Below are 25,625 nucleotides of genomic sequence, written 5' to 3' on the forward strand. Positions count from 1 at the left end.
AAGATCCTTGTACATCTTTCCCGTTCCAGAATATATTGAGTATCTGGTTTTATGAGCTTCTCTAAGTACCATTTCTCTCATATCTCCAAATTTTGGTACCCAAATTCTTTCAGCCCTATACCGGGTTCCGTCTTCCCGAATATTAAGATGCTTCTCCGATCCTTTGGGTATTTCATCCCTTAAGTTTCCCTCTTTTAAAACTCCTTGTTGCGCCTCCTTTATATGAGTAGTAAGGTTAGTGTGAATCATTATATTCATAGCTTTTACTCGAATGGGTTCTCTGTCCTTTCTGCTTAAGGCGTCGACTACCACATTTGCCTTTCCTGGGTGGTAACGAATCTCAAAGTCGTAATCATTCAACAATTCAATCCACCTGCACTGTCTCATATTCAGTTGTTTCTGATTAAATATGTGTTGAAGACTTTTGTGGTCGGTATATATAATACTTTTGACCCCATATAGGTAGTGCCTCCAAGTCTTTAATGCAAAAACAACCGCGCCTAATTCTAAATCATGCGTCGTATAATTCTGCTCGTGAATCTTCAATTGTCTAGATGCATAAGCAATTACTTTCGTTCGTTGCATTAATACACAACCGAGACCTTGCTTTGAGGCATCACAATATATCACAAAATCATCATTCCCTTAAGGTAATGACAATATAGGTGCCGTAGTTAACTTTTTCTTTAACAATTGAAACGCTTTCTCTTGTTCATCTTTCCATTCAAATTTCTTCCCTTTATGCGTTAATGCAGTCAAGGGTTTTGCTATTTTGGAAAAATCTTGGATGAATCTTATGTAGTAACCAGCTAGTCCTAAAAATTGGCATATATGTTTCGGAGTTTTCGGGGTTTCCTACTTTTCAACGGTTTCAATCTTTGCTGGATCCACCTGAATACCTTCTTTGTTCACTATATGACCGAGGAATTGAACTTCTTCTAAACAAAATGCACACTTTGAAAACTTAGCGTACAGTTTTTCTTTCCTTAACAACTCTAGCACTTTTCTCAAATGTTCTTCGTGCTCTTGGTCATTCTTTGAGTAAATAAGTATGTCATCGATGAAAACAATGACAAACTTGTCAAGGTATGGTCCACACACTCAGTTCATGAGGTCCATGAACACAGCTGGTGTGTTAGTCAACCCAAATGGCATAACCATAAACTCGTAATGACCGTAACGCGTCCTAAAAGCAGTCTTTGGAATATCATCCTCCTTCACCCGCATTTGATGATACCCAGAACGTAAATCAATCTTCGAATAAACCGACGAGCCTTGTAGTTGATCAAATAAGTCGTCGATTCTCGGTAGTGGGTAACGGTTCTTGATGGTAAGCTTGTTCAACTCTCAGTAGTCGATACACAACTTAAATGTACCATCCTTCTTCTTGACAAACAAAACAGGAGCTCCCCATGGTGATGTGCTTGGTCGAATGAAACCACGCTCTAAAAGTTCCTGTAACTGACTTTGTAATTCTTTCATTTCGCTGGGTGCGAGTCTATATGGAGCACGATCTATTGGTGCAGCTCCTGGTACAAGGTCTATTTGAAATTCAACGGATCGATGTGGGGGTAATTCCGGTAATTCTTTCGGAAATACATCGGGAAATTCTTTTGCGACAGGAACATCACTGATGTTCTTTTCTTCAGGTTTAACTTCCTTGATGTGTGATAGAATGACGTAACAACCTTTTCTTATTAGTTTTTGCGCCTTCAAACTACTAATAAGATTTAATTTCGCATTGTTCTTTTCTCCGTACACCATTAAAGGTTTTCCCTTTTCACGCATAATGCGAATTGCATTTTTGTAACAAACGACCTCTGCTCTCACCTTTTTCAACCAGTCCATACCAATTATTACATCAAAACTCCCTAAATCGAATGGTATTAAATCAATTTTAAACGTTTCATCCCCCAGTTTAATTTCCCTATCCCGACATATATTATCTGCTAAAATTAATTTACCGTTTGCTAATTCGAGTAAAAATTTACTTTCCAAAGGCGTCAATGGGCAACTTAACTTAGCACAAAAATCTCTACTCATATAGCTTCTATCCGAACCCGAATCAAATAAAACATAAGCAGATTTATTATCACTAAGAAACGTACCCGTAACAAGCTCCGGGTCTTCCTGCGCTTCTGCCGTATTAATATTGAAAACTCTTTCGCGGCCCTGCCCATTAGTATTCCCCTTATTCGGGAAATTACTTCTAATGTAGCCCGGTTTTCCACATCCATAACAAACAAAGGCGGCATTACTTGTTTCGCCACTATTTGTTCCTTTAGTTCTGTTAAACTTTGGTTCATAGACCTCACACTTTTTTGCACCATGGCCAGTTCTTTTACACTTGGTGCAAAATGTCGTGCAGAACCTGAAATGTCCCGTTCTTATTGATTAAAAACGTTCCATATTAATTGATTTCGTTGCGAGGTTTTGACCTCTATATGAGACGTTTTTCAAAGACTGCATTCATTTTTAAACAAACCATAACCTTTATTTCATCAATAAAGGTTTAAAAAGCTTTACGTAGATTATCAAATAATGATAATCTAAAATATCCTGTTTACACACGACCATTACATAATGGTTTACAATACAAATATGTTACAACAAAATAAGTTTCTTGAATGCAGTTTTTACACAATATCATACAAGCATGGACTCCAAATCTTGTCCTTATTTAAGTATGCGACAGCGGAAGCTCTTAATAATCACCTGAGAATAAACATGCTTAAAACGTCAACAAAAATGTTGGTGAGTTATAGGTTTAACCTATATATATCAAATCGTAACAATAGACCACAAGATTTCATATTTCAATACACATCCCATACATAGAGATAAAAATCATTCATATGGTGAACACCTGGTAACCGACAATAACAAGATGCATATATAAGAATATCCCCATCATTCCGGGACACCCTTCGGATATGATATAAATTTCGAAGTACTAAAGCATCCGGTACTTTGGATGGGGTTTGTTAGGCCCAATAGATCTATCTTTAGGATTCGCGTCAATTAGGGTGTCTGTTCCCTAATTCTTAGATTACCAGACTTAATAAAAAGGGGCATATTCGATTTCGATAATTCAACCATAGAATGTAGTTTCACGTACTTGTGTCTATTTTGTAAATCATTTATAAAACCTGCATGTATTCTCATCCCAAAAATATTAGATTTTAAAAGTGGGACTATAACTCACTTTCACAGATTTTTACTTCGTCGGGAAGTAAGACTTGGCCACTGGTTGATTCACGAACCTATAACAATATATACATATATATCAAAGTATGTTCAAAATATATTTACAACACTTTTAATATATTTTGATGTTTTAAGTTTATTAAGTCAGCTGTCCTCGTTAGTAACCTACAACTAGTTGTCCACAATTAGATGTACAGAAATAAATCGATAAATATTATCTTGAATCAATCCACGACCCAGTGTATACGTATCTCAGTATTGATCACAACTCAAACTATATATATTTTGGAATCAACCTCAACCCTGTATAGCTAACTCCAACATTCACATATAGAGTGTCTATGGTTGTTCCGAAATATATATAGATGTGTCGACATGATAGGTCGAAACATTGTATACATGTCTATGGTATCTCAAGATTACATAATATATAATACAAGTTGATTAAGTTATGGTTGGAATAGATTTGTTACCAATTTTCACGTAGCTAAAATGAGAAAAATTATCCAATCTTGTTTTACCCATAACTTCTTCATTTTAAATCCGTTTTGAGTGAATCAAATTGCTATGGTTTCATATTGAACTCTATTTTATGAATCTAAACAAAAAAAGTATAGGTTTCTAGTTGGAAAAATAAGTTACAAGTCGTTTTTGTAAAGGTAGTCATTTCAGTCGAAAGAACGACGTCTAGATGACCATTTTAGAAAACATACTTCCACTTTGAGTTTAACCATAATTTTTGGATATAGTTTCATGTTCATAATAAAAATCATTTTCTCAGAATAACAACTTTTAAATCAAAGTTTATCATAGTTTTTAATTAACTAACCCAAAACAGCCCGCGGTGTTACTACGACGGCGTAAATCCGGTTTTACGGTGTTTTTCGTGTTTCCAGGTTTTAAATCATTAAGTTAGCATATCATATAGATATAGAACATGTGTTTAGTTGATTTTAAAAGTCAAGTTAGAAGGATTAACTTTTGTTTGCGAACAAGTTTAGAATTAACTAAACTATGTTCTAGTGATTACAAGTTTAAACCTTCGAATAAGATAGCTTTATATGTATGAATCGAATGATGTTATGAACATCATTACTACCTTAAGTTCCTTGGATGAACCTACTGGAAAAGAGAAAAATGGATCTAGCTTCAATGGATCCTTGGATGGCTCAAAGTTCTTGAAGCAAAATCATGACACGAAAACAAGTTCAAGTAAGATCATCACTTGAAATAAGATTGTTATAGTTATAGAAATTGAACCAAAGTTTGAATATGATTATTACCTTGTATTAGAATGATAACCTACTGTAAGAAACAAAGATTTCTTGAGGTTGGATGATCACCTTACAAGATTGGAAGTGAGCTAGCAAACTTGAAAGTATTCTTGATTTTATGAAACTAGAACTTTTGGAATTTATGAAGAACACTTAGAACTTGAAGATAGAACTTGAGAGAGTTCAATTAGATGAAGAAAATTGAAGAATGAAAGTGTTTGTAGGTGTTTTTGGTCGTTGGTGTATGGATTAGATATAAAGGATATGTAATTTTGTTTTCATGTAAATAAGTCATGAATGATTACTCATATTTTTGTAATCTTATGAGATATTTCATGCTAGTTGCCAAATGATGGTTCCCACATGTGTTAGGTGACTCACATGGGCTGCTAATAGCTGATCATTGGAGTGTATATACCAATAGTACATATATCTAAAAGCTGTGTATTGTACGAGTACGAATACGGGTGCATACGAGTAGAATTGTTGATGAAACTGAACGAGAATGTAATTGTAAGCATTTTTGTTAAGTAGAAGTATTTTGATAAGTTTATTGAAGTCTTTCAAAAGTGCATAAATACATATTAAAACACTACATGTATATACATTTTAACTGAGTCGTTAAGTCATCGTTAGTCGTTACATGTAAGTGTTGTTTTGAAACCTTTAGGTTAACGATCTTGTTAAATGTTGTTAACCCAATGTTTATAATATCAAAAGAGATTTTAAATTATTATATTATCATGATATTATGATGTACGAATATCTCTTAATATGATATATATACATTAAATGTCGTTACAACGATAAACGTTACATATATGTCTCGTTTCAAAATCATTAAGTTAGTAGTCTTGTTTTTACATATGTAGTTCATTGTTAATATAATTAATGATATGTTTACTTATCATAATATCATGTTAACTATATATATAACCATATATATGTCATCATATAGTTTTTTTTACAAGTTTTAACGTTCGTGAATCACCGGTCAACTTGGGTGGTCAATTGTCTATATGAAACCTATTTCAATTAATCAAGTCTTAACAAGTTTGATTGCTTAACATGTTGGAAACATTTAATCATGTAAATATCAATCTCAATTAATATATATAAACATGGAAAATTTCGGGTCACTACAGTACCTACCCGTTAAATAAATTTCGTCCCGAAATTTTAAGCTGTTGAAGGTGTTGACGAATCTTCTGGAAATAGATGCGGGTATTTCTTCTTCATCTGATCTTCACACTCCCAGGTGAACTCGGGTCCTCTACGAGCATTCCATCGAACCTTAACAATTGGTATCTTGTTTTGCTTAAGTCTTTTAACCTCACGATCCATTATTTCGACGGGTTCTTCGATGAATTAAAGTTTTTCGTTGATTTGGATTTCATCTAACGGAATAGTGAGATCTTCTTTAGCAAACATTTCTTCAAATTCGAGACGTAGAAAGTGTTATGTACAGCCGCGAGTTGTTGAGGTAACTCAAGTCGGTAAGCTACTGGTCCGACACGATCAATAATCTTGAATGATCCAATATACCTTGGATTTAATTTCCCTCGTTTACCAAATCGAACAACGCCTTTCCAAGGTGCAACTTTAAGCATGACCATCTCTCCAATTTCAAATTCTATATCTTTTCTTTTAATGTCAGCGTAGCTCTTTTGTCGACTTTGAGCAGTTTTCAACCGTTGTTGAATTTGGATGATCTTCTCGGTAGTTTCTTGTATAATCTCCGGACCCGTAATCTGTCTATCCCCCACCTCACTCCAACAAATCGGAGACCTGCACTTTCTACCATAAAGTGCTTCAAACGGCGCCATCTCAATGCTTGAATGGTAGCTGTTGTTGTAGGAAAATTCTGCTAACGGTAGATGTCGATCCCAACTGTTTCCGAAATCAATAACACATGCTCGTAGCATGTCTTCAAGCGTTTGTATCGTCCTTTCGCTCTGCCCATCAGTTTGTGGATGATAGGCAGTACTCATGTCTAGACGAGTTCCTAATGCTTGCTGTAATGTCTGCCAGAATCTTGAAATAAATCTGCCATCCCTATCAGAGATAATAGAGATTGGTATTCCATGTCTGGAGACGACTTCCTTCAAATACAGTCGTGCTAATTTCTCCATCTTGTCATCTTCTCTTATTGGTAGGAAGTGTGCTGATTTGGTGAGACGATCAACTATTACCCAAATAGTATCAAAACCACTTGCAGTCCTTGGCAATTTAGTGATGAAATCCATGGTAATGTTTTCCCATTTCCATTCCGGGATTTCGGGTTGTTGAAGTAGACCTGATGGTTTCTGATGCTCAGCTTTGACCTTAGAACACGTCAAACATTCTCCTACGTATTTAGCAACATCGGCTTTCATACCCGGCCACCAAAAATGTTTCTTGAGATCCTTGTACATCTTCCCCGTTCCAGGATGTATTGAGTATCTGGTTTTATGAGCTTCTCTAAGTACCATTTCTCTCATATCTCCAAATTTTGGTACCCAAATCCTTTCAGCCCTATACCGGGTTCCGTCTTCCCGAATATTAAGATGCTTCTCCGATCCTTTGGGTATTTCATCCTTTAAATTTCCCTCTTTTAAAACTCCTTGTTGCGCCTCCTTTATTTGAGTAGTAATGTTATTATGAATCATTATATTCATAGATTTTACTCGAATGGGTTCTCTATCCTTCCTGCTCAAGGCATCGGCTACCACATTTGCCTTCCCCGGGTGGTAACGAATCTCAAAATCGTAATCATTCAATAATTCAATCCACCTACGCTGCCTCATATTCAGTTGTTTCTGATTAAATATGTGTTGAAGACTTTTGTGGTCGGTATATATAATACTTTTGACCCCATATAAGTAGTGCCTCCAAGTCTTTAATGCAAAAACAACCGCGCCTAATTCCAAATCATGCGTCGTATAATTTTGTTCGTGAATCTTCAATTGTCTAGACGCATAAGCAATCACCTTCGTTCGTTGCATTAATACACAACCGAGACCTTGCTTTGATGCATCACAATAAATCACAAAATCATCATTCCCTTCAGGCAATGACAATATAGGTGCCGTAGTTAGCTTTTTCTTCAATAACTGAAACGCTTTCTCTTGTTCATCATTCCATTCAAATTTCTTCCCTTTATGCGTTAATGCAGTCAAGGGTTTTGCTATTCTGGAAAAGTCTTGGATGAACCTTCTGTAGTAACCAGCTAGTCCTAAAAACTGGCGTATGTGTTTCGGAGTTTTCGGGGTTTCCCACTTTTCAACAGTTTCTATCTTTGCCGGATCCACCTTAATACCTTCTTTGTTCACTATGTGACCGAGGAATTGAACTTCTTCCAACCAAAATGCACACTTTGAAAACTTAGCGTACAATTCTTCCTTCCTCAATACTTCTAACACCTTTCTCAAATGTTCACCGTGTTCTTGGTCATTCTTTGAGTAAATAAGTATGTCATCAATGAAAACAATGACAAACTTGTCAAGGTATGGTCCACACACTCGGTTCATAAGGTCCATGAACACAGCTGGTGCATTAGTTAAACCAAACGGCATGACCATAAACTCGTAATGACCGTAACGTGTTCTGAAAGCAGTCTTTGGAATATCATCTTCTTTCACCCGCATTTGATGATACCCGGATCGTAAGTCAATCTTTGAATAAACAGACGAGCCTTGTAGTTGATCAAATAAGTCGTCGATTCTCGGTAGTGGGTAGCGGTTCTTGATGGTAAGTTTGTTCAACTCTCGGTAGTCGATACACAACCTGAATGTACCATCTTTCTTCTTGACAAACAAAACAGGAGCTCCCCACGGTGATGTGCTTGGTCGAATGAAACCACGCTCTAAAAGTTCTTGTAATTGGATTTGCAGTTCTTTCATCTCGCTGGGTGCGAGTCTGTAAGGAGCACGAGCTATTGGTGCAGCTCCTGGTACAAGATCTATTTGAAATTCAACGGATCGATGTGGGGGTAATCCCGGTAATTCTTTCGGAAATACATCGGGAAATTCTTTTGCAATGGGAACATCATTGATGCTCTTTTCTTCAGTTTGTACTTTCTCGACGTGTGCTAGAACAGCATAACAACCTTTTCTTATTAGTTTTTGTGCCTTCAAATTACTAATAAGATGTAGCTTCGTGTTGCCCTTTTCTCCGTACACCATTAAGGGTTTTCCTTTTTCTCGTATAATGCGAATTGCATTTTTGTAACAAACGATCTCCGCTTTCACTTCTTTCAACCAGTCCATACCGATTATCACATCAAAACTCCCTAACTCTACTGGTATCAAATCAATCTTAAATGTTTCGCTAACCAGTTTAATTTCTCGATTCCGACATATATTATCTGCTGAAATTAATTTACCATTTGCTAATTCGAGTAAAAATTTACTATCCAAAGGCGTCAATGGACAACTTAATTTAGCACAAAAATCTCTACTCATATAGCTTCTATCCGCACCCGAATCAAATAAAACGTAAGCAGATTTATTGTCAATAAGAAACGTACCCGTAACAAGCTCCGGGTCTTCCTGTGCCTCTACCGCATTAATATTGAAAACTCTTCCACGGCCTTGTCCATTCGTGTTCTCCTGGTTCGGGCAATTTCTAATAATGTGGCCTGGTTTTCCACATTTATAACAAACTACATTGGCATAACTTGCTCCGACACTACTTGCTCCGCCATTACCCGTTCCGACACCATTTGTTCCTTTCGTTCTATTAACCCCTGGTCCGTAGACCTCACACTTCGCCGCGCTATGACCATTTCTTTTACACTTGTTGCAAAATTTGGTGCAGAACCCCGAGTGATTCTTTTCACACCTTTGGCATAGTTGCTTCTGATTGTTGTTGTTGTTGCGGTTATTATTGTTGTTGGGATGATTGTTGTAGTTGTTGTTGTTGTTGTTGTTGTTGTTGGGCCGTTTGTTGTAGTTGCGATTGATGTTGCGATTGTTGGGATAATTGTTGCGATTATTGTTGTAATTGCTGTTGTTGTTGTATTGGTGATTCTTATCACCGTTTTCCTCCCACTTTCTTTTGACTTGCTTCACATTGGCCTCTTCAGCAGTCTGTTCTTTAATTCTTTCTTCAATCTGGTTCACTAGTTTGTGAGCCATTCTACATGCCTGTTGTATGGAGGCGGGCTCGTGTGAACTTATATCTTCTTGGATTCTTTCCGGTAATCCTTTCACAAACGCGTCGATCTTCTCTTCCTCATCTTCGAATGCTCCCGGACACAATAGGCACAATTCTGTGAATCGTCTTTCGTACGTGGTAATATCAAATCCTTGGGTTCGTAACCCTCTAAGTTCTGTCTTGAGCTTATTGACCTCGGTTCTGGGACGGTACTTCTCGTTCATCAAGTGCTTGAATGCTGACCACGGTAGTGCGTACGCATCATCTTGTCCCACTTGCTCTAGATAGGTATTCCACCATGTTAACGCAGAACCTGTGAAGGTATGCGTAGCGTACTTCACTTTGTCCTCTTCAGTACACTTACTTATGGCAAACACCGATTCAACCTTCTCGGTCCACCGTTTCAATCCGATCGGTCCTTCGGTTCCATCAAATTCCAAAGGTTTGCAGGCAGTGAATTCTTTGTAGGTGCATCCTACACGATTTCCTGTACTGCTAGATCCAAGGTTATTGTTGGTATGTAGCGCAGCCTGTACTGCGGCTATGTTTGAAGCTAGAAAAGTACGGAATTCCTCTTCATTCATATTCACGGTGTGTCGAGTAGTCGGTGCCATTTCCTTCAAAATAGTTAAATGGAACAAGTTAATCATACAGAATATTAAGAGTAGTTAATAGTATTTCGTAGCATAATATGAACTCATTTATAAAAGCTTTTTCTTCATATTAGCGTTTTATAAGTTTAAATTCGGGTAGTACCTACCCGTTAAGTTCATACTTAGTAGCTAATATACAATTCAACTACTACAATTCTATATGAAAAAACTGATTATAATAATATTTCGCGTTCAAACTTTTATACAATATTTTACAAACTTACAATACCGCTTATTTTACATAATGCATGAAATATAGCACACAATAACTTTGATACAAGATAGTTGTGAAGACAATTCTAGCTAGTACACAAGTCGTTCAGCAAAGGCAATAAAGACACGTAATTCATACGTCCAGAAACAAGTCATGCATTCTGGTTTTACTAGGACTACTTCCCATCCTTGGTCTTGTGCAACATAACCGTTATGGCCGTTGATAAGACAGCGTGTTGTAACGTCATCAAAGGGACGAGGGTTACGTAATGTCCAACAGTCCCGTAATAATCTAAAAACCTCATTTCTTACCCCAATTACCGACTCCGTCACTTGTGGAAACGTTTTGTTTAATAGTTGTAGCCCGATGTTCTTGTTCTCACTTTGGTGAGAAGCGAACATTACTAATCCGTAAGCATAACATGCTTCTTTATGTTGCATGTTAGCCGCTTTTTCTAAATCACGAAGTCCAATATTCGGATATATTGAGTCAAAATAATTTCTTAACCCGTTGCGTAAAATAGCATTTGGGTTCCCCGCAATATATGCGTCAAAGTAAACACATCGTAACTTATGGGTTTCCCAATGTGATATCCCCCATCTTTCAAACGAAAGTCTCTTATAAACCAAGACATTCTTGGAACGTTCTTCGAATGTCTTACAAACTGATCTCGCCTTAAATAGTTGTGCCGGGGAATTCTGTCCGACTCTAGACAAGATTTCATCAATCATGTCTCCGGGTAGGTCTCTTAAAATATTGGGTTGTCTATCCATTTTGTGTTTTTAAACTGTAAAATAGACAAGAGTTAGATTCATAAAAAAAATACTTATTAATACAAGCAATTTTTACATATATCATAAAGCATAAGAACACTATATTACATATATTACACCACACGAATACAACTATCTTATTCCGACTCGTTCGTTTCTTCTTCTTCGATTTTTGTTCGTTTTGCCAAGTTTCTAGGGATATATGATGTTCCCCTAATACGAGCCGTCGTTGTCCACATTGGTTTAGAAAAACCTGGTGGTTTAGAGGTTCCCGGGTCATTGTTACAACTTAAGGACTTCGGGGGTTGACGATACATATAAAGTTCATCGGGGTTGGAATTAGATTTCTCTATTTTTATGCCCTTTCCCTTATTATTTTCTTTTGCCTTTTTAAATTCAGTTGGGGTAATTTCTATAACATCATCGGAATTCTCGTCGAAATCCGATTCATCGGAGAATTGGTAATCCTCCCAATATTTTGCTTCCTTGGCGGAAACACCATTGACCATAATTAACTTTGGTCGGTTGGTTGAGGATTTTCTTTTACTTAACCGTTTTATTATTTCCCCCACCGGTTCTATTTCTTCATCCGGTTCCGATTCTTCTTCCGGTTCCGATTCTTCTTCCGGTTCCGACTCTTCTTCCGGTTCCTCTTCGGGAACTTGTGAATCAGTCCACAAATCATTCCAATTTACATTTGACTCTTCATTATTATTAGGTGAGTCAATGGGACTTGTTCTAGAGGTAGACATCTATCACATAATATCAAACGCGTTAAGAGATTAATATATCACATAATATTCACATGTTAAAAATATATAGTTTCCAACAAAATTTGTTAAGCAATCATTTTTCAAGTAAACACGGTCGAAGTCCAGACTCACTAATGCATCCTAACAAACTAGATAAGACACACTAATGCAAAATTCTGGTTCTCTAAGACCATCGCTCGGATACCAACTGAAATGTCCCGTTCTTATTGATTAAAAACGTTCCATATTAATTGATTTCGTTGCGAGGTTTTGACCTCTATATGAGACGTTTTTCAAAGACTGCATTCATTTTTAAACAAACCATAACCTTTATTTCATCAATAAAGGTTTAAAAAGCTTTACGTAGATTATCAAATAATGATAATCTAAAATATCCTGTTTACACACGACCATTACATAATGGTTTACAATACAAATATGTTACAACAAAATAAGTTTCTTGAATGCAGTTTTTACACAATATCATACAAGCATGGACTCCAAATCTTGTCCTTATTTAAGTATGCGACAGCGGAAGCTCTTAATAATCACCTGAGAATAAACATGCTTAAAACGTCAACAAAAATGTTGGTGAGTTATAGGTTTAACCTATATATATCAAATCGTAACAATAGACCACAAGATTTCATATTTCAATACACATCCCATACATAGAGATAAAAATCATTCATATGGTGAACACCTGGTAACCGACAATAACAAGATGCATATATAAGAATATCCCCATCATTCCGGGACACCCTTCGGATATGATATAAATTTCGAAGTACTAAAGCATCCGGTACTTTGGATGGGGTTTGTTAGGCCCAATAGATCTATCTTTAGGATTCGCGTCAATTAGGGTGTCTGTTCCCTAATTCTTAGATTACCAGACTTAATAAAAAGGGGCATATTCGATTTCGATAATTCAACCATAGAATGTAGTTTCACGTACTTGTGTCTATTTTGTAAATCATTTATAAAACCTGCATGTATTCTCATCCCAAAAATATTAGATTTTAAAAGTGGGACTATAACTCACTTTCACAGATTTTTACTTCGTCGGGAAGTAAGACTTGGCCACTGGTTGATTCACGAACCTATAACAATATATACATATATATCAAAGTATGTTCAAAATATATTTACAACACTTTTAATATATTTTGATGTTTTAAGTTTATTAAGTCAGCTGTCCTCGTTAGTAACCTACAACTAGTTGTCCACAATTAGATGTACAGAAATAAATCGATAAATATTATCTTGAATCAATCCACGACCCAGTGTATACGTATCTCAGTATTGATCACAACTCAAACTATATATATTTTAGAATCAACCTCAACCCTGTATAGCTAACTCCAACATTCACATATAGAGTGTCTATGGTTGTTCCGAAATATATATAGATGTGTCGACATGATAGGTCGAAACATTGTATACGTGTCTATGGTATCTCAAGATTACATAATATATAATACAAGTTGATTAAGTTATGGTTGGAATAGATTTGTTACCAATTTTCACGTAGCTAAAATGAGAAAAATTATCCAATCTTGTTTTACCCATAACTTCTTCATTTTAAATCCGTTTTGAGTGAATCAAATTGCTATGGTTTCATATTGAACTCTATTTTATGAATCTAAACAAAAAAAGTATAGGTTTCTAGTCGGAAAAATAAGTTACAAGTCGTTTTTGTAAAGGTAGTCATTTCAGTCGAAAGAACGACGTCTAGATGACCATTTTAGAAAACATACTTCCACTTTGAGTTTAACCATAATTTTTGGATATAGTTTCATGTTCATAATAAAAATCATTTTCTCAGAATAACAACTTTTAAATCAAAGTTTATCATAGTTTTTAATTAACTAACCCAAAACAGCCCGCGGTGTTACTACGACGGCGTAAATCCGGTTTTACGGTGTTTTTCGTGTTTCCAGGTTTTAAATCATTAAGTTAGCATATCATATAGATATAGAACATGTGTTTAGTTGATTTTAAAAGTCAAGTTAGAAGGATTAACTTTTGTTTGCGAACAAGTTTAGAATTAACTAAACTATGTTCTAGTGATTACAAGTTTAAACCTTCGAATAAGATAGCTTTATATGTATGAATCGAATGATGTTATGAACATCATTACTACCTTAAGTTCCTTGGATGAACCTACTGGAAAAGAGAAAAATGGATCTAGCTTCAATGGATCCTTGGATGGCTCAAAGTTCTTGAAGCAAAATCATGACACGAAAACAAGTTCAAGTAAGATCATCACTTGAAATAAGATTGTTATAGTTATAGAAATTGAACCAAAGTTTGAATATGATTATTACCTTGTATTAGAATGATAACCTACTGTAAGAAACAAAGATTTCTTGAGGTTGGATGATCACCTTACAAGATTGGAAGTGAGCTAGCAAACTTGAAAGTATTCTTGATTTTATGAAACTAGAACTTTTGGAATTTATGAAGAACACTTAGAACTTGAAGATAGAACTTGAGAGAGTTCAATTAGATGAAGAAAATTGAAGAATGAAAGTGTTTGTAGGTGTTTTTGGTCGTTGGTGTATGGATTAGATATAAAGGATATGTAATTTTGTTTTCATGTAAATAAGTCATGAATGATTACTCATATTTTTGTAATCTTATGAGATATTTCATGCTAGTTGCTAAATGATGGTTCCCACATGTGTTAGGTGACTCACATGGGCTGCTAATAGCTGATCATTGGAGTGTATATACCAATAGTACATATATCTAAAAGCTGTGTATTGTACGAGTACGAATACGGGTGCATACGAGTAGAATTGTTGATGAAACTGAACGAGAATGTAATTGTAAGCATTTTTGTTAAGTAGAAGTATTTTGATAAGTTTATTGAAGTCTTTCAAAAGTGCATAAATACATATTAAAACACTACATGTATATACATTTTAACTGAGTCGTTAAGTCATCGTTAGTCGTTACATGTAAGTGTTGTTTTGAAACCTTTAGGTTAACGATCTTGTTAAATGTTGTTAACCCAATGTTTATAATATCAAAAGAGATTTTAAATTATTATATTATCATGATATTATGATGTACGAATATCTCTTAATATGATATATATACATTAAATGTCGTTACAACGATAAACGTTACATATATGTCTCGTTTCAAAATCATTAAGTTAGTAGTCTTGTTTTTACATATGTAGTTCATTGTTAATATAATTAATGATATGTTTACTTATCATAATATCATGTTAACTATATATATAACCATATATATGTCATCATATAGTTTTTTTTACAAGTTTTAACGTTCGTGAATCACCGGTCAACTTGGGTGGTCAATTGTCTATATGAAACCTATTTCAATTAATCAAGTCTTAACAAGTTTGATTGCTTAACATGTTGGAAACATTTAATCATGTAAATATCAATCTCAATTAATATATATAAACATGGAAAAGTTCGGGTCACTACAGAACCCATTCTGGTGGTACTCTTCACACCTTTGGCATTTTTGGTTTTTGTTGACGTTGTTGTTATTGAGGTTGTTGTTGGGATTGTTATTGTTGTTGGAACGGTTGTTATAGTTGTTGTTGTTTTTGGAACGTTTGTTGTAGTTATTGTTGGGATTACGGTTATTGTTACGATTGTTGTTGCGGTTGTTGGGATAGTTGTTGCGATTGTGGTTGTAATTGTTGTTGTTGTTGTTGTTGTTGTTGTTGTTGTATTGGTGACCCTTGTCACTAGTTTCTTCCCACTTTCTCTTGAGTTGTTTCGTGTTGGCTTCTTCGGCCGCCTGCTCTTTAATTCTTCCCTCAATCTGATTTATGAGTTTATGAGCCATTCGACTTGCCTTTTGTATGGAAGCGGGCTCGTGTGAACTCACATCTTCTTGAATCCTTACTGGTAACCCTTTTATAAATGCGTCGATCCTATCTTCTTCATCTTCGAACGTTCCTGGACATAATAGGCACAACTCTGTGAATCGTCGTTCATATGTGGTAATGTCGAACCCTTGTGTTCATAACTCTCTAAGCTCTACCTTGAGCTTATTGACTTCATTTCTTGGACGGTACTGCTCATTCATCAATTGCTTGAATGCCGATCACGGTAATGCGTAAGCAGCATTTTGTCCTACCTGTTCAAGATAGGTGTTCCACGACGTTAACGCAGTACCTGTGAAGGTATGCGTAGCGTACTTAACTTTGTCCTCTTCAGTACACTTACTTATGGCAAACACCGATTCGACTTTCTTGATCCACCGTTTCAATCCAATTAGTCCTTCAATTCCATCAAATTCCAAAGGTTTGCAGGCAGTGAATTCTTTGTAGGAGCATTCTACACGATTTCTTGTGGAATTAGTTCCACTGCTAGATCCATAGTTATTGTTATTTTGCATCGCAACCTGTACTGCGGCTATGTTTGCTGCAAGGAAGACACGGAAGTCTTCCTCACTCATGTTCAAATTCTGACGAGTCGCCGGTGCCATTTCCTTCAAAAATAGCCAAAAGAATTGAGTTAATCATATAGAATTTAAGAGTAGTCAATATTATCTCGTAGCATTATATGAACTTATTTATAATAGTTTTTTCTTCATATTAGCATTTTATAGTTTTAACTCGGGTAGTACCTACCCGTTAAGTTCATACTTACTAGCTACTATACAACTCAACTACTACGCTTCTATATGAAAAACTTATTACAATAATATTTCGCGTTCAAACCTTTATACAATATTTTACAAACTTACAATACCACTACTATACATATAGGATGAAATATAGCACATAATATCTTTGCTACTCAGCAGCTATAAAGGCAATTCTAGTTAATACGCAAGTTGTTCAGCAAAAGAAATAAAGACACGTAATTCATAAGTCCAGAAACAAGTCATGCATTCAGGTTTTACTAAGACGACTTCCCATCCTTGGTCTTGTGGAAAGTAACCATTATGACCATTGGCTAGGTAGCATGTTGTAATGTCGTCAAAAGGACGAGGGTTTCGTAATGTCCAACAGCTTCGCAATAATCTAAAAACCTTGTTTCTCACCCCAACTACTGAATCCGTCACTTGCGGGAAGGTTTTATTTAAAAGTTGTAACCCGATATTATTTTTCTCACTTTGGTAAGAAGCGAACATCACTAACCCGTAAGTATAACATGCTTCTTTATGTTACATGTTAGAAGCTCTTTCTAACTCACGAAATCCTTTGTTGGGATATGTTGAGTCAAAATAGGTTCTTAACCCGTAGCGTAAAATTGCACTTGGGTTCCCCGCATTTAACGCTTTAAAGAAAACACGCCGTAACTTACAGTCTCCCCAATGTGATATACCCCACCTATCAAAGGAAAGCCTTTTAAAAACTAAGGCATTTCTGGAAAGTCTTTCAAATGTTTGACAAGTTAATTTCGCCATAACTAAATGTGCTGATGAATTCCGACCGACTCTAGACAAGATTTCCTCAATCATATCCTCTGGTAGGTCTTCTAAAATATTCGGTTGTCTACCCTTAACGTCCATTTTGTTTTTATACTGTAAAATATACAAGGATTAGATTCGTAAAAGATAATTAACAAACAATACAAGCAATTTTTACATAGAACATAAAAGTACAAGCACACTACAATACATATAATACACAACATGATTACAACCCTCTAATCTGAATCACTGGTTTCTTCTTCTTCGGACTTGGTTCATTTTCCTAATTTTCTAGGGATATATGGTGTTTCTTTAATACGAGCCGTCGTTTTCCACAATGGTTTAGAAAAACCTGGTGGTTTAGAGGTTCCCGGGTTATTGTTACAATTTAGGAAATACGGACGTTGCCGATACATATAAAGTTCATCGGGGTTGGAATCAGGTTTCTCTATTTTTACACCTTTTCCCTTATTATTTTCTTTTGCTATATTAAATTGGGTTGAGGTAATTTCTATAACATCATCGGAATCCTCATCAGGATCCGATTCATCGAAAAATTGATAATCTTCCCAATATTTTGCTTCCTCGGCGGAAACACCATTGACCATTTTTAACTTTGGTCCGTTGGTTGATGATTTTCTTTTATTTAATTGATTTACTGTAGGTATCAATATTTCTTCCTCCGGAACCTCTTCTTATTCTGGTTCCTCCTCTTCCGGTTCCTCCTCTTCCGGTTCCTCCTCTTCCGGTTCCTCTTCTTCCGGTTCCTCTTCGGGAATTTGTGAATCTTCCCAAATTATATTCGACTCTTCATTCTTATTAGGTGAGTCGATGGGATTTGTACTAGTGGTAGACATCTATCACACAATATCAAACACATTAAGAGGTTAATATATCACATAATATTTACATGTTAATAATATATAGTTTCCAACAAAAGTGTTAAGCAATCATTTTTAAAGAAAACACGGTCGAAGTCCAGACTCATTAATGTATCCTAACAAACTCGATAAGACACACTAATGCAAATTTCTGGTTCTCAAAAACCAACGCTCGGATACCAACTGAAATGTCCCGTTCATATTGATTATAAACATTCCATATTAATTGATTTTGTCGCGAGGTTTTGACCTCTATATGAGACGTTTTTCAAAGACTGCATTCATTTTTAAAACAACCATAACCTTTATTTTATCGATAAAGGTTTAAAAACATTACGTAGATTATCAAATAATGGTAATTTAAAATATACCGTTTACACATGACCATTACATAATGGTTTTCAATAAGAATATATTACATCAAAAATAAGTTTTTGAATGCAGTTTTTACATAATATCATACAAGCATGGACTCCAAATCTTGTCCTTATTTTAGTATGCAACAGCGGAAGCTCTTAATAATCACCTGAGAATAAACATGCTTAAAACATCAACAAAAAATGTTGGTGAGTTATAGGTTTAACCTATATATTATCAAATCATAATAATAGACCACAAGATTTCATATTTCAATATACATCCCATACATAGAGATAAAATTCATTCATATGGTGAACACCTGATAACCGACATTAATATAGAATATCCCCATCATTCCGGGACACCCATCGGACATGATAAAATCGAAGTACTAAAGCATTCCAAATTTCAGAATGAGGCTTGTTGGGCCCGATAGATCTATCTTTAGGATTCGCGTCAATTTGGGGGTCTGTTCCCAAATTCTTAGGCTACCAAGCTAAAAAGGGGCATATTCAGCTTCGATCATTCACCCATATAATGTAGTTTCATTTACTTGTGTCTATTTCGTAAAACATTTATAAAATTGCATGTATTCTCATCCCAAAATATTAGATTTTTAAAAGTGGGACTATAACTCACTTTCACAGATTTTTACTTCGTCGGAAAGTAAGACTTGGCCACTGGTCGATTCACGAACCTATAACAAATATGTACATATATATCAAAGTATGTTCAAAATATATTTACAACATTTTTAATACGTTTTACTGTTTTAAGTTTATTAAGTCAGCTGTCCTCGTTAGTAACCTACAACTAGTTGTCCATAGTTAGATGTACAGAAATAAATCGATATATATTATCTTGAATTAATCCACGACCCAGTGTATACACGTCTCAGGCTAGATCACAACTCAAAGTATATATATATTTAGAATCAACCTCAACCCTGTATAGCTAACTCCAACATTACTGCATATAGAGTGTCTATGGTTGTTCCAAATAATATATATAGATTGGTCGATATGATATGTCAAAACATTTGCATACGTGTCTATGGTATCCCAAGATTACATAATATATTAGAATACATGTATAATACAATATAAGTTAGCTAGGATATGATTAATATAGATTTGTTACCAATTTTCACGTAGCTACAACAAGCAAAAAATATCCAATCTTGTTTTACCCATAACTTCTTCGTTTTAAATCCGTTTTGAGTGTTTCAAGTTGCTATGGTTTCATATTGAACTTAAGTTTATAAATCTAAACAGAAAAAGTATAAGTTTATAGTCGGAAATACATGTTACAAGTCATTTTTGTAAAGGTAGTCATTTCAGTCGAAAGAACGACGTCTAGATGACCATTTTGGAAAACATACTTCCACTTTGAGTTTAACCATGATTTTTGGATAGTTTCATGTTCATAAGAAAAATCATTTTCCCAGAAGAACAACTTTTAAATCAAAGTTTATCATAGTTTTTAATTAACTAACCCAAAACAGCCTGCGGTGTTACTACGACGGCGTATACCGGTTTTACGATGTTTTTCGTATTTTTCGGTTTTAAATCATTAAGTTAGCATATCATATAGATATAGAACATGTGTCTAGTTGATTTTAAAAGTCAAGTTAGAAGGATTAACTTTTGTTTGCGAACAAGTTTAGAATTAACTAAACTATGTTCTAGTGATTTCAAGTTTAAACCTTCGAATAAGGTAGTTTTATATATATGAATCGAATGATGTTATGAACATCATTACTACCTCAGGTTTTGTGGATAAACCTACTGGAAATGAGAAAAATAGATCTAGCTTCAAAGGATCCTTGGATGGCTTGAGAGTTCTTGAAGCAAAATCATGACACGAAAACAAGTTCAAGTAAGATTTCCTCTCGAAATAAGATTGTTATAGTTATAGAAATTGAATCAAAGTTTGAGTATGAGTATTACCTTGAATTAGAAAGATATCTGACTGTAAATAAGAAAGATTTCTTGAGATTGGATGATCACTTGAAATGGATTTGCAAGATTGAAAGTAAGCTAGCAAACTTGAAAGTGTTGTTGGTGTGTTCTTGAGTAGTTGTTTTGTATGTTGATCTAGGTTACCTAGATTGAGCTAGATTATGAAGGAAATGATGAAGAACACTTAGAACACTAAGAGAGTAATTGAGAGAGAGAGTAATTTGATGCATAAAAATGGAAATCAAATTGTGTTTGTGGTAGATGAAGTGTGGCGTGAAAATGGAGTCAATATAGGCTCCATTACTTTGTTGTTTTGTTAGATATTTCATGCTAGTTGCCAAATAATGGTTCCCACATGTGTTAGGTGACTCACAAGGGCTGCTAAGAGCTGATCATTAGAGTGTATATACCAATAGTAAATACATGTAGAAGCTGGGTATTGTACGAGTACGAATACGGGTGCATACGAGTAGACTTGTTGATGAAAATTAATGAGATGTTAAATTATTACATTATCATGATATTATGATGTATTAATATATCTTAATATGATATATATACAATTAAATGTCGTTACAACGATAATCGTTACATATATGCCTCGTTTCGAAATCCTTAAGTTAGTAGTCTTGTTTTTACATATGTAGTTCATTGTTAATATATTTAATGATATGTTTACTTATCATAATACCATGTTAACTATATATATATATCCATATATATGACATCATATAGTTTTTACAAGTTTTAACGTTTGTGAATCACCGGTCAACTTGGGTGGTCAATTGTCTATATAAAACCTATTTCAATTAATCAAGTCTTAACAAGTTTGATTGCTTAACATGCTGGAAACACTTAATCATATAAATATCAATTTCATTTAATATATATAAACATGGAAAAGTTCGGGTCACTACACTTTCTTTGGTCCAGCGGGTTCGAACAATGATATTAATGTTCTTAATGAATCGGATTTGTTCGAAGATTTATTGGATGGTCGAGCTCCGGAGGTCCATTACACTATCAACGGGAACCAATTTACAAAAGGGTATTACTTGGTAGATGGCATATACCCAGAATGGGCAACACTTGTCAAGTCGTTTAAATGTCCAATTGAGCTAAAAAAATGTAAAGTTTAAACGTTTTTAAGAAGCCGCGAGAAAAGATGTGGAACGAGCTTTTGGTGTTCTTCAAGGTCGTTGGGCAATACTAAAACACCCAGCAAGACCTTTTAGTATCAATAAAATACGTCGAATCATGTACACTTGTGTTATACTTCACAACATGATCACCGAAGACAAAGAGCGCAACATATGCGACCTCGAAGAGGATTATCTCCGCGATCGAAAAAACATGCCGCGACGTACTTGGACGGAGAAAGTTGAGCTCCAAGATCGGGTGGATCGAGAGATGCGAGATAAAAGAGCGCATCATGTCCTTCGCAACAATTTGATCGAACACATTTGGACACTGCCGGATGATTATATTGTTCGAAACAATTAGCGTTATTTATTGTGTTTTTTTATTTATGTATTGTCTTTTTTATTTTAATTATGTAATGTTTTTAACTTTTAATAATGTAATGTTTTTATTTTATTTAATAAAATGTTATTTGTATTTATTTATTGTATTTAAATAATAATTTTAAATTGGTTAAAGTTTGAAATGAAGTGTATGATAGTGAGTGTTTAGTGCAAGGAATGTGAAATGAATGTTAAAGAGTTTGTGCCGATGTGACGCTGATGTGACAGTGAAAATGTATGTGAAAGAACTGGACGATTGCAAGTGGCCTAACATCATATTGGGGAGCGGTGACATTTTACCTCCACGATTTGACGGTTAATTGCACGTTAATTAAAGCAACGATAAGATCTAGAAAGCCAAAGATACCCTACACCGTAGTCCATCGTATTACCATGGTCCAGCAAATATACACGTGTCTTAATTTCATTGGATCTGTATAACTACTAGAAACCTCATAGTTGTAGCGAAACATAACTACAGTCACTCAAGTCAATTTGACTGTAGTTTTGTTAAATGTATAAAATATAAAATATAAACGGATATACACTGTATGTATTTATTTATACAACCATATTTTTATGTACGAGGTATCTTTGAAGATTGAAGATCTCTCATTGTTTGTTTATTTATTTCTGGTGATGATTTTGAGTAGGTCTACAACGATATAAGGTATGTTTATGTCAAATTAATTTATTGAATCTTCTCACTTGTCTATGAATCTTTAATTCATACGGTTTCTTTCAATTTTGATGAAATTGTTTTGTTGTTTTTAGTAATTTTAGCTGAAATGTTGTCCCCCTGTTTGGAAGTTGGATACTGTGGCATACTGGCATTTAATTTGTTGACTCAGCTTTAATACATTTGATAATTTTGATAATTGTTAGAGATAAATAAGGGATTAAATTAGTTCTGCTGAGGGATTAAATTAACTGTGACATTTAGAAGCTAACTAAACTTCAGATCTGGACTCTGATTATTAAAGAGCTGAAGTTGTGAAGGAACCTGCTGCTGCAGAAAGTAGAGATCTGAATACTGAACAAAGAAATAATTCAAAGAAAGTAATACTAAGTTCTACTCATGAAACCCAAAATCTGCCATAGATATTGTGTAATTGGGATCATAATAACCTTGTGTTGTAGCTAATGTGTCAGTGACCTACTTCTCTAAGCGAGAGGTGGTCACTCCGGTGGGGTGCAGCATTGCGCACAAGGTTGCCCCTTAACCCTTGAATTCCACCCAAGGGTGCCTTCCGCACATCGCGTTTCGGGGGCAAATCCAACCTATAATCTTGATAGTGAAACACTGAAACATATAGGTGTGTGATCATGATCTTTGCTTTTTGATCCGTCTGTTGTGCAAGTTCAGCATTCAATTGTGTTAGTGGGAATTTTAAGTATTTATCAAGATCTTAGCTTTTTGATTCCTCTGTGCAATTGAACGTTGATTTTGCTACTGACACATATAATTTGTCATCAAGATCTTAGCTTTTTGATTCCTCTGTGCAACTTAACATTGATTTTGACATCAAGATCTCAGCTTTTTAATTCCTCTGTGCAATTCAACACTAATTTTTATAGTGTTGTGACTTGTGCTCAAGATCTTTATCTTTTAATCTCCTTGTGCAAATTCAACCCTTTTTTTATTGAGAAAAATAGAAGTTTGTGATCAAAACCTTTGCTTTTTGAATATCTAAGGCTCAAACCATGTAATTCTCTTGTTTTGCAGATCATAAGGTGCCAGTCCTGATTATTGTCTTCGAAAACATGGAATCACGTGCGTACGTTACCAGACGAAGGATTACAAAGTACATGTTTCTTGCAGTTTTAGTACTTGTAGCAGTTTCTTTTATCGTCATCTTCGATCACACCCAAAACATAACTTCATTCCTACGACCACTTTGGGACACACCACCAATTCCATTCGAGTACATACCACATTATTATGCAGAAAACGCCTCGTTAAAAAACCTCTGTAACCTTCATGGATGGTCGTTAAGTTCAGAACCAAACAACATTTATGATGCAATCCTATTCAACAACGAACTGGACCTTCTTGAACTCAGGTGGCGTGAACTTTACCCTTACGTCACCAAATTCATCATCCTAGAATCAAACATGACCTTCACCGGTAACCCTAAACCACTCAACTTCGATTTAAATCGTGCACGTTTCGCCTTTGCCGAGGACAAAATCGTTTACGGTATCCTTCCTCTTGAAATACCGTCCGGCGTTCGGGTCGACCCGTTTCTGATAGAATCGCATCACCGGAGCATGATGAATGAGTTGATCCGACGGTCAGGAATATCAGATGGCGATCTTTTGATCGTTTCAGATACTGATGAGATTCCAAGTGCACATACAGTTAAACTTCTTCAATCATGTAATGGTGTACCTACTATTTTACATCTTCAAATGAGAAACTATGTTTACTCGTTCGAGTTCCCGATTGATTACGACAGCTGGCGAGCGACTGCGCATATATATAGTCGGTGGACCCAGTATAAACATTCACGACAGACAGATATTATTCTTGCTGATGCTGGATGGCATTGCAGCTTTTGCTTTCGGTACCTGAGTGAGTTCGTCACAAAAATGACTGCATACAGTCACGCTGATCGTGTGAAGAAAAAAGAGTACTTGGATTACTCGACGATACAGAAAAAGATTTGTAATGGAGATGATCTTTACGATATGTTACCTGAAGAATATAGTTTCAAGAACTTAATAGGAAAGATGGGGCCCATTCCTCGTTCAGCTTCTGCGGTTCATCTTTCAGGTTACTTGATAGAAAATGCAGACAAGTTTAAGTTTCTTCTTCCTGGTGGTTGTCAACGTTCGCCTGAGTGACATTTATCTTTTGGGGGTACCTAACATGAAGAGATACTAGTCCCGACCAGTAACAGTTTGTGTAGTAATAGTTTATTGCATCAAATGTTAGTAACACTTGTTGAGGAATGTTTGTAGACACTGGGGATTATTGTTGAGTGTAGAAATATTTGAGATTGATCTAATCATCAATGGTCCTTTTAACCCTATTGAATATTGGTATGTGAAATCGTATCTTAAAATAACTAGCTAAAAACTTAACAATTATCACACAATTACAGGCAACTATAACCTGCTCATGTAGTAACCTATAAGTAATTTGACCAGTTCGTTTCACAGAGAGCAGTTTAATCAAGACTTTAAAAACTAGTAATTATCCTAGGAGTTTGATAAAAGTGGTTTGAATTATATTTTAATTCACGCAATTAACGTGAAGCAAATGAAACGAATTAACAATAAAGAGAAAACGGTGTCTACTTGAATGATTCACTATCGATATGGATTGTTCTTGCAGTTATTACCGATTGTTATGTCCTTAATATAGTTGTATGACTTCTTACAAAGTTCAAATCAATTAAAGCTAGTAAACTCATATAAACCTTCTTCAAAAGATTAAACTATATTTGATACAAACTAATGACACTTGATTTGGACTA

General features: G+C 35.2%; 1 protein-coding gene across 1 annotated transcript; it reads left to right on the forward strand.

The window, feature by feature from the left end:
- The first annotated feature begins 22,650 nt into the window (after nt 1-22,650).
- LOC139855470 (uncharacterized) lies at nt 22,651-25,161 on the forward strand. Its single transcript, XM_071844696.1, has 2 exons — nt 22,651-22,813; nt 23,870-25,161. The coding sequence occupies exon 2, from the start codon at nt 23,908-23,910 to the stop codon at nt 24,988-24,990; it is 1,083 nt and encodes a 360-aa protein (XP_071700797.1). The 5' UTR covers nt 22,651-22,813; nt 23,870-23,907; the 3' UTR covers nt 24,991-25,161.
- The last annotated feature ends 464 nt before the right edge of the window (nt 25,162-25,625 follow it).

Source organism: Rutidosis leptorrhynchoides, chromosome 6, assembly GCF_046630445.1.
Source record: "Rutidosis leptorrhynchoides isolate AG116_Rl617_1_P2 chromosome 6, CSIRO_AGI_Rlap_v1, whole genome shotgun sequence".
Taxonomy (NCBI): Eukaryota; Viridiplantae; Streptophyta; class Magnoliopsida; order Asterales; family Asteraceae; genus Rutidosis; species Rutidosis leptorrhynchoides.

What these genes read in the sequence shown, in the direction of transcription:
- LOC139855470 (XM_071844696.1), top strand. Translation starts at nt 23,908, where the DNA reads ATGGAATCACGTGCGTACGTTACCAGACGAAGGATTACAAAGTACATG.